The following is a 14,399-nucleotide window of genomic DNA, read 5'->3' as shown; positions in this document are numbered from 1 at the left end:
ACCTAACAGCTGTTAGCATCTCTGTTAGAGCTTCCGCTGGTCCTGGCTGGAGACCCCAGAAGCATGCCTGTCGACTGTTGAAGGTGTATCCAGTGGTATCATCACCCTGAGACTGCGTCCACTCCCTTTCTTTGTTCCCTGCCGTCTGCGCCGCTCTGCCCCAGCTGCACATGGTTTCATGTTCTGGGGGTTGCTAGATACGGAGTGTAGAGAGCTGAGGGAGTGAGTCGGTCTGTGCAGCTGTGAGGAGTTGCCATCCATACTGGGGTGAGACTTTGATGATTTGGGGTCCACCCACACTACTATTAAGTAACCCCTCACCATGCTCTAAAGTTACCCCTCACCCCTGCTCTGTAAGGAACCCCCACTCTGCTCTGTAAGGAACCCTCACCCCTGCTCTGTAAGGAACCCTCACCCCTGCTCTGCGAGGAACCCCTGTGAACTCCTTGGTTCCCCACGTTGGACTTTGGTAGGATTGCTCTCTGTTCTGTCAGTGTTACTCTATCTGGGAAAGCAGGTGTTTGTGTTTATTTCCTCAGGGAGAAGTTCATGACACATGGGTCGACTCCATGTCCAGCCTTACAGAATGAACACCCTAGAGAGTGTTGCCAGCAATGAATGTCCAGAGACCTCTGAGCTTCAATTAGCAGGGGTGACTGTGCAATGGAAGGCTGGAGACCCCTCCCTGACTCTCAGGACGTGAGCCACTGCCTTGTTCTTACTAAATCCTTACTTGGAGATTTGCCTGCCAACTAGAAACTCTTCCGGTCCCAAAGATCATCCACTTTCCCTCATTATCAATATGGGCAAATATTGAATGAATGCAATCAGTTCATCTGCCCATGCTCTTGTCCCCATCTCAGGGTCATTGCATGATTTTCTAACGGGGGTGGGTAGTGAGGATACTTTGCTTTGTGCTAAACACATATTGGAGATAACTTTAATTTTTTTGAAAGCTGCAGAAAGAGGATGGAGAGATAGATCGGGGGTTAAGAGTTCTTAGTGCTTTAGCAGAGGACCCAGGTTTGGTTTCCAGTACCTACGCAGAGTAGCTCACAACCACCTGTAACTTCAGCTCTAGGAGATCTGCTGCCCTCTGCTGGCCTCCACAGCCATCTGCATTCATGTACACACACACACACACACACACACACACACACACACACACACACACACACACACACACCCTATGGTAACTTTGGCTTTAGAATAAGATAGACAGTCTCATATTAGAGCTCTGGACAGATCCCCCAAAGCCTCCAACGGAATGGCTCTGCTCCTCAGAGAGGAAGATGGGAAGTGCGTGGTGCTAACGATGTGTAGATATGCTTTCGGCTGGTTCATTAAACTTGACTTTGAGGCTTATTACTGTTAATATTTACGGTTAGGAATCTGTCCCTCCAGAGACTCTGCAAACAGCTCCCCCGTTGTACAGGTAAATTTTGCAGCTAGCTGGATTAAAAGGAGACACAGCATGAGCTCAGGCTTGCATTTCTCAGTGGGGAAAGAAAATCCACCAATGCCTTTGCATGAGCCTGGATCGTTAGTCTTTACGTGCAGTCATCTTTGAAATATAGCTTGTATGTTATGAATCTATGCGGTTGTGAGTCCCAGAGGGGATAGGGGGGCCCATGCGCTGGAACAGAGATGTGGTACAAATTCCACGAGACAACATCCATTTCGGTTGTTACTGGCTCTGATAAGTTCTTTGGTTCGCTGTCACAGTCTCTGCCCTCAACAGAGTTAACTCTGGGTGCGCACCGAGGAAGGTCTTCTGTGAGTTACCTGCCTGGTGGGGAAGAGGCTGTCCTCCCCGAAGGAGCCCATATGGAGCCCTGGCATTTGCAGCGGTGCAGTCTGCACTTGCCAGAGATTTCACACCACTCTGTCTCAAATGGGGCTTGAAATTTTTGACTTGGCCCGACAGAAGGATGTGGCTTTACTACTCAGTCTTGCATCTTGCTCGTGAGCTCTGGGTGGGCTGGGAAGCTAAGAGGTGATGACAGATTTAGGATTCAACTGTTACTTCTGTGTATTTTAAAACAGCATGCAATGCTGTATCCTCTGAAAGCATTTTTGGAGGATGTGGGGGGATCTCACAGAGCCCCTAATAAGGGCGTGTGTGCCAATTCCATGGGTATACCCAGACCACTTCAAACTCATATCTCTGATGTCTTGAGGACACCTGGACTGGGCTCAGGTGAAATATTTACCTAGGGCTTGGACAAGTGAGCTCTCTGGTCCTTTCTAGCTCTGAAATTTTGCAAATCTTAAGAGGAACAGGACCACCCTCCTCCTTAATGTATTGTTTTTTTTTTTTTTTTGGTTTCTAAAAAGATCTCATTTATACTGAATTATCAGAAGACACCGAAGCTGTCCAGGAATGGACTGTATGATTGTACCCGGACTTTATTGAGATGATAGGAGAGGAAAACCCTTTACCCATGACAACGATCTCAGCTGAGGAACCTGTAATATAGAATGCATCAAGATAGGATTTGTGAATCTGAGGAGCTGAGTCAGGGAGTAAGAGCACGTTCAGCACAGCCTGAGGACCAGAGTTTGAATCCCCATCACCCATGTAAAAAGCCAGACACAGCTCTGTACTGTACATCTGTAACCTCGGCACTGTGATATGGATAGGGGAAAGAGGATGTCTGGGGTTTGCTGGGCCACAACCTAGTTCCAGAGTCAAGGGATTAACATGGGGAATGACAGAGCATGTCACTGGCACCTTCTGGCCTGTGCTGAGGTGGTCCCTGTTGGTGGTGCCCTTTGGGGAGGTCTGGGGAGGTTTGGGGAACCTTTAGGATGTGGAGCCTTGTTGGAAGAAGTATGGCACTGGAGGTGAGCTTGGGAGATGTCCTAGCCTCATCTTGTTTTTGGGTTCACTCTGCTTTCTGGGTGTGGATGAAAACCACCCTCTCAGCTGCCTGTTGTCCCCCCTCAGCTGCCTCCACTGTCCCTATGGATTCTCCTTTAGTATTGATTATGTTAGGTGTGTGTGTGTGTGTGTGTGTGTGTGTGTGTTATTTAAAAGCAGATTCATAGATGACAGAAATTGTTTATTATACAGTAAAAGCACAAGACCACAGTATGGTCAAAGGGGACTAACGGAGACAGACGTGTAGAGTGTTTCGTTTTCAAAACAGGAGAGCATGTCTCCAGACTCAGTTAGGGTCAATTTTACGGGCTGGAGGAGTGAAGGGCTTCCAGGTGTCGTCATGAGGGCTGAGTGGGCCGCAGCAGGTCTACTCACAGGGGTTCTGGATGACAATCAGAAGATACTCCTTATCTAAGGAGAAACATGAATCAAGTTAATTGGCATCTAACCCATGAACATTTCAGCTAGCCTGCTCTCTCCCGAACACCACAAGGACATCGTGGGGACAATGGCCGCACATCAGAATTACCATGGTGCACTAGAAAAGTTGAGAGCACACAGACTTGGTCCTGCATTAATAATTTCACTTATTTGCTGTTCCCGGCATGGCTAATTTTAATAAATATCCTACAAGTGGTATTTGTGTGCAGCAGTAGATAAAGCTTTATCTACTTATCTGATGTGCTTCTGTGCTAGATGCTATGTTTGTGGCCATAACACAATTACTCAGAAACTCGGTGAACGTAATTCCTTCAAGGAAGTGACTCTGGCCATGTCTTCCAGTTGACCAGCTGGTCACATGCACCTCACAGGGAGGCAACATGCAACTCGCCTCGGACGCACCTCTTACTTTATTCCCAGATGGGTCACTTCTGCCACCATTCTGAGAGTCTGTGTGCTATTCTGCCATTTATGGACCTGCTTTTAAATAACACACACGCACACGTGCACGCATGAGCACACACGCTAAAATAAAAACTAAAGGAGAGGCCATAATGACAGTTGAGGCATGGCAGCTGAGGGGGCCAGAGCAGGCAGCTAGCTAAGAGAGCGTTTCCCAACCACCCTCAGGAAGCAGAGCGAACTGAAAGCCAGATGAGAGTGGGGATCCCCCAAGCCCGTCTCCAGTGATGTCCTAGTCCACACATTGGTTATTTTGATAAATAGGAAGCGTAAATTGGTAAAATTCAGCTTGGGCAACGATTAAATTATTTGCTAATTTCATACAATATTTGAGTTTGGCTCTTCAGAATGGAACATCTTTGTTTTCGTAATGAAAGAGCTTGCAGCCTCCCCTCGCATATTGCAATCTGTACCCTCGCCAAGACTCGATAATCCCTCAGTCTTCGAAGCAAGGCTTAAACCAGTGAAGTGGAAAAGCATTTGAAGTATGAAACGGCACGTCCAGTTACCTGGGGCTACCATGATTTCGTGTTTCTTCGATCTGATCCTAAGGAAAGTCAGATCGTTCTGGGGGTCAATGTCCCGGACTGTGCTCTTGGCCTTCATGGTCAGCTGATGGAGAAGACCTGCGTACTGGACCGTTGTCGAGTTGTCCAGGGTAGTTCGGATCGGAATGCCTGTGATGAGATGTAATTTGGAGTTACGTTTCTCCGGATTGTAAGGGAGATGCATACATTGTAAAATCTACTACTAGAGATCACTTATCCTTACAGATGGAGAAAAGCTGATGGGTGGGGGGGTATTACTAGCTGGCACCAATTTTAGCTGTCTGTTTGTTTTACCACCTTTTTGTCTCCATTTAGAGTTTTAAGTAGAGACGAGTCAAGAGCTGTTTACAAGTTTGACTGTGGCTTTCTCAGCGTTGAAGTCAGAACCCACGAGCTTCCATTGCTAATAATAGTATTCCCATTACTGCATGCTTTTATTTTATGGATATGTTGTAATGGGATCAATATATTGTTTGTTCATTTGGTAGCTTACATTTTTAACAGTGAATGTGTTGTGAATATTTTGTGCTGGAAGCTGTTAATTGATTGTTTTAATCTTAATCATGTGTATATATATATATGATTTAACTCTAATTGCATATATATATGCATTATCAAGGCATACCTCTTATGAAATATGTGGTTTATAATGTGGCATTTTTGTCTGCTTTCCTGGAACAAGAGACACAAAGGGCCAGCACTACTTAATCCAGGGAGTCTATTCAGCAGGAGCACTGCAAATTTCTAACTCTTCCCACAGTGCTTTGCAAGCAAATTTTAGGTTAGAAAATTATGGTAACAAGGAGCCTGACTTTTCTGGGTGAGTATCCCTGGTTTGTGTTTATTTTCTACGGAAGCATTATTAAATTTGGCCTCTTGTTCACTCTGTTGGTGTATTATATGAGATTAAAACAGATTAAATCTACTGATTTAATTAAAAAATTCTAGCCAGACAAATTTGCAAGTCTGAGTCAATTCAGTTCAAAGCTACAGAGAGAGCCCCAGTTGGGCCACTCAGCACCCAGTGTGCATTATGCGGCAGGCACCAAGTTAGGTGCTCCATCCCCATTATATCTGATCAGAGATAACCTTTATATTGAGAACTGCAAGAGAGGAATAAACATTTCAAAGTGTGCCCTCACTTTAGGGGGACACAGAACAGGAGTCTGTCTGGGATCGCTGTCAAATCTCTTAAGCATCTGTAAAAAGGCCAGTCAACAAAAGTAAAAAAAAAGCAGCTCTTAGGTTTTCCTTCACAAAACAGAGCTCCAGAAACTAACGCCAAAAAGGAGCGTTTTGCAGCGTCAAATGATTACTATCTTAGAATTTTATCAAGTCTTCATGAATCTGTGGGAGACTGTCAGTTTTGACTTTGAAACCAACAAAACTTCCTTTTGCGATAACACTGTCTCCAGAACAGTAACAAAAGGTTGTCCAGTATCCACAGCGTGACCTATTCTGTAGATGAGGTATCATGTAAAACCATTCATTTCCATAGTATTATGTCTTGGCCACTTTCTTCCCAAGTGAAATTTGTTGTCTTTCATAGCCAAGAAGTCACAAGTCATGCATCTGTAGCCAGCGGGAAGCAGTGGGGTAGCAGGCACCCAACTTCTAGATATGCTTTTGGACAGTTTTGTTTCATATCTTAAACACTGACAACCACTGACGCCTGAATTGCTCAGTGTCAGGATAAGAAATAGAACCAGAATAAATTCTTCAAAGTGTAGATGACAAGGCTTGGGCTGCTGAAGCTGTCTGTCCGTAATCCAGGCCAATAAATAAAAGAGGCCAGCTCTCTGAAGAACACATGCAAACTGTGGAAGCAGGATATTTTCACTCTCAGACACTTGAAAACAGACAACCGAGAGGTCAGGGTTGGGGATTTAGCTCAATGACAAAGTGCTTGCTTAACAAATGCAAGGCCCTGGGTTTTGCTCCCCTGCCCCTGGTTCCCCAGACCAACCAAAACAACCAGTTGGGAAATATTTAGTAAGTTCTTGCTTTGTACCAGTTAAAGCGAATTTATTAAGAAGTAGTTTTTAGGCTGGGTGTGGGAGTGGATGTCTTTAACACCAGCGCTTTAGAGACCCAGACAGGAAAATGGCTGTGTGTTTGAGGCCAGCTCTTTCATGGAAACAAAGCCAAAAATGATTTCAGTACATGGCATAAAGTTCAGTCACTTGCTTTGGTGTGTGTGCGTGCGTGCGTGCGTTCGTGTGTGTGTGTGTGTGTGTGTGTGTGTGTATGCATGCGCACGTAGGGCAAAGACCAACCACAGGTGTCAGGTGTCATCCTCAGGGATGTTGTGTATTTCCTGTGGGACAGAGTATTTCGCTGGCCTGGAACTCGCCAGTTAGGGTCTATCAGCTGCAGCTGGCCAGTGAACCCAGCAGTCCTCCTGTCTGCATCTCTGGTGCTGGGATTATAAGTGGCCACCACCTCACCCACTGGGAATAGAACTCAGGTCCTTGTGCTTTCAGGGTGAGCTCTTTACTGACTGAGTCATCTCTCCAGCCTCAACCATCTCCTGTCTGAGAAGCAATCATAGGTCCTAGTTTCCTCCAGTCCCATCTAGGAATACACTAAAGGTGGTGAGAATCACCTTGATTTATCACTCATGTGATTGCTAGAATCTATGCCTAGGCTAGTCCTCCCCTCCTTCCCTTCCTCCCTCCCTCCTTCCCTCCCTCCCTCCCTCCCTCCCTNCTCTCTCCCTCCCCCTCCCTCCCTCCCCCCCTCCCTCCCTCCCTCCCTCCCTCCTTCTCTCCCTCCCTCCCTTCCCCCCTCATCTCTTTCTGTAGTACTGGGGATCAGAATTCATAGCCTCACATTTGTGAAGTGAGCCCTCTGCCAGTTGGGCTATATCCTTCACCTCGCCCCCTGTCTTTCTCATATTTGAGTGTATTCATGTACCTGACTGTGTAAACAATTAGGAAATACTAACCACTGCTTTGTATTCTAGTTTTTCAGATAATGACAAGCAATTCCCCACCATTCTTCACGAATATGTATTTGTGTGTATAGTTTCTATTTTAGAAATAGGATATTTAGAAATACCCTAATATTTTCATTTAATAACTTCAGGAAATTTTTTGGTAGGACACATAAGGCTCAACGATTTAACAGGCAATCGAATGTCTGCTTTGTAATATGTAGCTTACCTCCTGACGGGCATTTAGACCGTTCTCAATCTATGACTTCCATTAGCAAGTCTGCATAACCTATCATTGCATATTTGTTTGTTTGGGTAGGAGACGTTTCCAAAACGGAGCCCCCTGAACCAAACATATGAACATTTTAAAATTTGATATTGTTGGATTTATGGCGGCGCTCTGGAATATGACTGCCTGTCATCCTGAGAAGCTGGGAGTCAGTATTTCAGCTTGCCATCTGCAGCTGCGCATTTGTGCTTTGGCGGGTCGATTGTATTTCAGAAGCAAAGGAGCCAACCGGCTGAATGGCTGATAAAATCTAATGATATTCAAAAGATGAATTATTGGACGTGTCAAGAATATTTAAAGTCAAAAGCCTATAGAAACTGGGGTTATCCGTAAAAGACTATATGAGAACTTTGCGTACCTGGGAGGTAGATGTTTGCGTATTGGTCTTATGATGAGTATTCTTATAAACGGGAAACTAAAATGAATAAAGGAGCCACTGTCGTCAAAACCTAGGCCACTCAGACATAGCAATTGCGTCTTCTTTCTTGTCTTGAGTGGGAAACCTGTGTCTTAGAAACAAGGCAAAGGCTCAGTACGCAACCTGGCATGTGATGCCATCTAACTGGATAAAGAAAGTGGACCAGGCAAGCTGATAACGATGTTAAAACATTGTCTATGAGTCGCGTCGGCCACAACCACTGGCGGAACAAGGGAGTGGCAATAGTGTCCTGGGGACCTGCCTTTAGTACTGAATGCCCAGGACTTCTGAAGGCCGTGAAGCTGAACTGGGGGCCTCCAGCAACACTTGAGAAGGCTGTGAAGATTGTTTGGTTACATTCAGGTCACATGGCTTATACCGTATGCCATTAGGAAGCAGCCCTGACATGCTCTGGTCATTAACCACCTGACCACAAAAGTAAGCTGGGGAACAGGTTAATTTGAAGTCAGGTAAAAATCAAGTTTCCGCAACCTTTACAAATGCCCTGATTTCTGACATAGTATTATTCTAGCGGCAGTTAGGGGAAAGCGGATGGTATTTAAAGATAACATTTTTGTTGCTTTCATCAAGAAATTGAGAGAAACTTTCCCTCAAAACCTTACTTCTAATTCCACTACTTGGGGGAGAATCACTCTGATATCTGAACCTTTCCTTCCTCACTCTTTTTTTTTATTTTTTTATTTTTTTATTTTTTTTTGTGGGAGGGGATGGGGTGCCACAAAGCATAGATTGGCCTCAAACTGACTGAGGGTGACCTTGAACTCCTTCACTGCCCCAATTCTGGGATCATAGGCCTTTCCCACCAAGTCCTATTTCTTCAGTAAAACCCAAGGCCTTATGCAGGTTAGGCAGATCCTCTACCAACTGAGCCACATCCCCAGCCCCCCAGTGTTTACTTGAAATATGCATATGCACCTGGCTGTTTAAAGGAACCCAAAAGGCTTCCTGTTGCTTCATTCCCTTTTGTTCTTGGATCCAAATCTTTTCTCCACCACGCTTTGGTGTGGTATCCTTCCAGTATCTGATGTGCCTCACCAGGACTGGGCACTTTAGATTAAGGCATTGGCCTAGGTGCCAAGGGAGCCTGCGCCTATACCGGGTTGAAGTGTTCTCCCAAACTTAAGTCCACCTGACACTTCAGAAGACAGCCTTGTTTGGAAAGAGCTTCCCCATAGATGCAATCAGTTAAAACAAAGTCATACTGGCTGGGGCAGACTGTGGGGCCACTGGCAGTGGCACCAGGATTCGTTCCTGCTGCTTGTACTGACTTTTTGGAACCCATTCTCTTTGGATGGATACCTTGCTCAACCAGGATATAGTAGGGAGGGCCTTGGTCCTTCCTTGGAGCAACGTGCCTTGCCCTCTCTGGGGAGTGGATGGGGGGGGGGTTAGAATGGGGAGAAGGTGGAGGGAATGGGAGGAGGGGAGGGAATGGGAATTGGGATTGGTATGTAAAATGGAAAAAAAGATAGTTTGTTTTCTTTTTTTAACAAATACAATTTTTAAAAAAGTGAGGGAAAAAAAAAAGAAGCCATACTGAATTAGGGTAGGCCATCATAGTTATAGACTAGGGAAACCTGTCTGTAGGCCAAGCAACACTGATGGCTGACTAGCACTAGAAACTAGTAAGAGGTCAGGAAGCTGGTCCAGTCATAAAGTCCTCAGAAAGACCACGACCCAGGGGCATGCTAGCTTCAAGTTCACCTTACTTTTACTGGAACAGGGTCTCTCAGAGAACTTGGAACTTATTGATTTATTAGGGCTGCCTGGCCCGGGAGCCGTGGGGATACCCTCGTCTCCTCTTCCCCAAATACTGGTGTTCCAGGAGCACAGCTGTTGCGTCTACCTTTTCACATGGGTGCCGGGGATCCGAACTCAGGTCCTCATGCTTGTTCAGCGAGCACTTCACTGAGGGAGCTATCGCCCCAGCACCCATTTCTGCTCTTCAAAGACAATGAGCGCGTGTGTGGCATTTGTTGCCACAGCCAAAGCAAACTCGCAAGGCATCTCTGCTAAATCACACGGATGGCTCGTGCAAGTTGGGGTGGGAGACCCTGTAGCAGATACTTGGAAGCAGAATCGGTTTGGCCAGAGCCACACCAAGAGCTGACCACTTCCTGGAAATAGATGGCCCAGCTTTTCACTTCTTGTATGGACAATCCTAACTCCTTCTTCCTCATTCACCAGCTCAATGAATTTATCAATACATGCATTTGGTGGAGTTATTTTTTTATTTTATCCAACAAACCAAATGTTACCTCTGCAAATCTAAACTAAATAAAAGTTCTCAAAAATTCTTTAATTAGAATTCTGTTAACGGTTGGCAATTAAACTGGACCCTTGATAGTCTTCTCATCTAGCTGCTGCAACCACCAGGAGCTCAGGTTGTGTTCCATCCTTAATGACAAGGAACCAGAGTTCAGAATTTCAAGTCTTTTAGCTGGTGATTGCACAATAGCATTTACTGATGGATTACACCAGAACACTCGAGCTGGGGGTCAGCCAATTCTATGGTTGTACCCACTGCAGATAATTAGAAGAGGCTACTCTTATTTCAAAGAATTCTCTGGAGCAATGTTGGCACCCCTCACTCTTACAAATGCCAGAATTAGCAGTGGGGCAAGCAGGGACCTTTAAGAGACAGAACATGGAGCCATGAGCCAGGAAACATGCAACACAGAATCTTCTAATTTTGGGGTGGGTACTTGCGTATGTGGGCACACCTGCACCTGTGCATACGTGGAAGTCAGAGGACAAGTTGTTGGAGTCACTCATTTCTTTCCACCACGTGGGTGCTGGTGATAGAACTCAGATCTCCAGGCTTGCCCTCAAGCACCTCTGCCCACTGAGCCACCTTGCAGGCTCACTATGCAGATTCTTGTTGTGGATGGCTAAGAGACAGTGAGTCCCAGGCAAGTGTCCACATTTCCTAGCTGGGAATGCATTATTCCTTCCCGCCTGCTATTTACAAGTCTATTGCAGAAATGCGATGAAATGATTCTATGTTCGAGGGTCCTGGAGAGACTTGGGGGGCAGTGGAGAAAAGGGATGACTAAGATGCATTATATACTTATATGAAAGATACCTGCACAAAATTTCCAAACAATAAATTAAAGTCATTATTAAAATAAATAAAAATGAACTGTAAACTTTTTTTTACCTAATATGATAAAAAGAAAAATTTAATTTTAAATGAATATTGAAGCTCTGTCCTGTAGCCTTTATAACATTAAGCTGAAAACAAACTGCCAATCACATAATTTTCCCTCTCTTCAATAAGAGAGCTTTGCCGGCCCTCCCGAAGGGATGTGAATGACCAGAGTTTCTGAAGAAGACACCGTGTAGTGTTTCTTAGGAATACGTAGGCATTGTAGGGAAAGTCTCTTAGATGGATGATTGGTATGTACTAAGTATCAATAGGTGTCTGATGAATTACTGCTAGGGCTGGGACAGACAAAACGTGATTTCAGTTCAGACTCTAAGGTAAGTGTCTCCTCTCTTGACACAATACATGAGTCCCCAGTTAGCATGTGTGTCAGGCTCAGTCAGTCTGTGGCAAGAAGTTACCTTCTGCATTGACCACCATCGTTCCAATGACCCCTTTGTGGCTCTGGATTCTCTTGAGGGTTTCCTCCACCTCTGTCTGCAAGAGATGAGGGCCACTATTAACCAGAAGGGCCTCTTGGTGACATCAACTCTACAGAGAACAACTAGGAAGTTACCCAGTCCCCTAGTTCTTTAACTGAGGAACTGGACGCTGTGTGCTCGGCTGTGCGAGAGGGGAGCTTAGAGCTGGCTGTTCCATCTCACATGGGGACTGTGTAAGAAGCCTCCACTTGCGTAGAACCTAGACAGACAGGCTTCAGTCCCAACAGAGACAGAGAAGGGTCCTCATTGGCTAGAAAAGCTGTGCTTGTTTTGCTTGTTTTTATATTGACCAGAAAGCTACTATAGGTTCATCTTTTAGTAGCTCCCATTTCTGTTCTTACAAAAACTTCTTTTGTGTGTCTTAGTCCTTGAGCATTTACTGATCAACACTGTATCCTCCGAGTGTCCAAAAGCTGTCCTCGGTGAGACACCTTAGTTTCTTTTGACACCTCCACTTGGGATTCATTCTGGTGATTACTTACAAAGGGTGTCCTCTGGGGGTAGCATATTGCCGGATACTGGGGTCTCTTGACTACAGTGGTTTGTGTCTTGGTTTAAGCTGAGTGCTTAGCTGTGAATGACTGGGACCCCACAGATGTTTTATGTTCACCTTTATGAGCTCACTACCCATAAACCACTGTGCCCCCTGTGCTGCCATTTTGTTTTCAACAGCACATTGAGAGTCTTGACATGTCTTTGTAAAATATATTTTATTATTTTATGTCTATGGGTGTTGCCTTCATGTACATCTGTGCACCAAGTGCATGCCTGGTGCCAGTGGGGGCCAGAAGAGAGTGTGAGATCACCTAGACCTAGAGTCACAGACAGTTGTGAGCTACTCTGTTGTGCTGGGGATTCAACCTGGGTCCTCTGCAAGAGTATCTAGTGTTCTGAGGCACCAAGCCATCTCTCTAACCTCATAAAGATTCACTTGTGAGGTTTTCCCTCTGAGGCAGAGTTTGACATTATGTAGCTCAGGTTTGGTCTTGAATTTGCAGCAATCCTCCCGCCTCAGCCTCCTGAGCGCTGGGGCTGCAGACAGGCGTTTCCATGCCCCACTTGGCCTGGAAACCATTTGATGAGAATTTAGTCCTATTATTTTTTTCCCCAGCCTCTTCCAAATGAATGTTAGGTTATTTCATTCAGAAATCAGTTTTCTTTTGCACCCAGTGTAGATGTGAGAGAACACTTATGAGTCTATTTCATCTCAAGAGAGCAGGGGTTTTCTGAATTGAGGAAATGGCATGGCTTTCCCCACTATGAATACTATTAATATTTAATTAGCATGTACTTTAAATTACATCATGGCCCAAAGCTTAAAGAACTGCATCTATAGAGCAGACTATTCGCTGCTCCCACAGGTTAAAAGCTGCCTCCCTGTCACAAATAGAAAACAATGGTAAAAACAAGGAAGAAAGTGTGTTTTTATATTTCACTGTCACGAGTCCTGAGCCTGAGGTGTCCTCTGAAAGTGAAAATAAGACATGGCCAGCGACAGTCATATCAAGGAAATGATAGTGCCGGGAACTTGTTTTGTCCCATACACAGCCTTGGACAAAAGGAAGGAAGGAAGAAAGGAAGGAAAGAAGGAAAGAAAGGAAGGAAGGGGGGAAGGGGAGGGAAGGGAGGGAGGGAGGGAGGAAGAAAGGGAAGGGAGAAAAGGAAAGAAGGAAGAAAGAACAAAAGAAAGAAAAAGGAGTTGTTTTTCATGGGGTGAATCACTGAAACTTGGCATTTCTTGATCGTCCTTCTGGCTCAGAAGATCCCCAAACTACCAACGTTCTGACCATTTTAGGAGATTGTCTACAGCTCCCCCAAAGCCACCAACTCCCCTCCCCTCCCCCTCCCTCCATCGCTCCTCTCCACTCCTTGTTCCTCCTTACCATTCCCTCTCCTCCAGGGTGCTTCTCTTCTGACTTCCAGAAGCCCCCACTGCCCCACCTCTTTCCCCCTTCTCCTTTCCCCTTCCCTCTCTCTTCTTCCCTTTGCTTCCTTCTTTTATTCTTATTTTTCTCCTCCTCCCCCTTCCCCTCCTTCTCCCCTCCTCCTCATCCTTTTCCTTCTTCCCCCTCTATTTCTTCCTCCTTTCCTCCCTCTCTCCATTCCTCCTCCCTTCCTCCCTCCCTCCTTTTCTCCCTCCCTCCTGATTTCCCTTTCTTCCCTCTTTGTCTCTTGCTCCCCTCCCTTCCCCTTCTGTTCTCCTGGTCCCAGTGTTTCTACTGTTCTTTGCAAACTTCCCTGGCTCCTAGATTCACCTCAGCTCCTCCCCTGTCTCCCTTTCCAGCTGCCATCCCGTAAATAGTGAAGCCCTCCCAAGACAGCTGTGCCCATGGGTGTCGCCCACCCCTGCCCTTCCAGACATGGACCCAGCCAGATTTACCATCGCGCCTGTGGGACAGCTCCACTCTCAAACCTGAGCTGCAGTTTCTGTGGTTGTCAACAACGCTTACTCCGTTGCTAGGAAACCAAGCAGGAAGTGGCTTCCAGAAAGCTGTGGGGCTGCGCCTGCGCAACCTTCAGGCTTGCGCAACCTTCAGGCTGTTTCAGAAGCGGGATTTCCTCACTGCTTCTGGCAGGCTGCTTCCCAGTCTAGCGAAAGGTTCTAGAAGGCAGGCAGAGGGAATTTCTTCCAGATATATCTCAAGGCAATGGGGTCGCGGTGGGAAGGGAACTCCTGTGTCTTGTGTGGGTCTGATTTCTCCCCCTTCCCATGTTTTCTGGAGATGTGGCAACCATTCGTCCCTGGAACCAGG

At 45.9% G+C, this 14,399-nt stretch overlaps 1 protein-coding gene across 1 annotated transcript; it reads right to left on the bottom strand.

Annotated features, from left to right (window-relative positions):
• Positions 1 to 3,054: 3,054 nt before the first annotated feature.
• Dynlrb2 (dynein light chain roadblock-type 2) lies at positions 3,055 to 14,098 on the bottom strand. The gene is made up of 4 exons (XM_050144096.1): positions 14,027 to 14,098; positions 11,566 to 11,641; positions 4,297 to 4,464; positions 3,055 to 3,295 (listed from the first exon to the last, which is right to left on the bottom strand). Exons 1-4 carry the CDS (start codon positions 14,027 to 14,029, stop codon positions 3,252 to 3,254), a joined length of 291 nt encoding a protein of 96 aa, XP_050000053.1. The 5' UTR covers positions 14,030 to 14,098; the 3' UTR covers positions 3,055 to 3,251.
• Positions 14,099 to 14,399: the final 301 nt, after the last annotated feature.

This window comes from Alexandromys fortis, unplaced genomic scaffold, assembly GCF_014885135.2.
Source record: "Alexandromys fortis isolate MF-2015 unplaced genomic scaffold, M_Fortis_MF-2015_v1.1 scaffold_1, whole genome shotgun sequence".
In the NCBI taxonomy this organism is placed as follows: Eukaryota; Metazoa; Chordata; class Mammalia; order Rodentia; family Cricetidae; genus Alexandromys; species Alexandromys fortis.
Note: the sequence above shows the minus strand (reverse complement) of the source record. Positions and strands in the feature narration are given on the sequence as shown.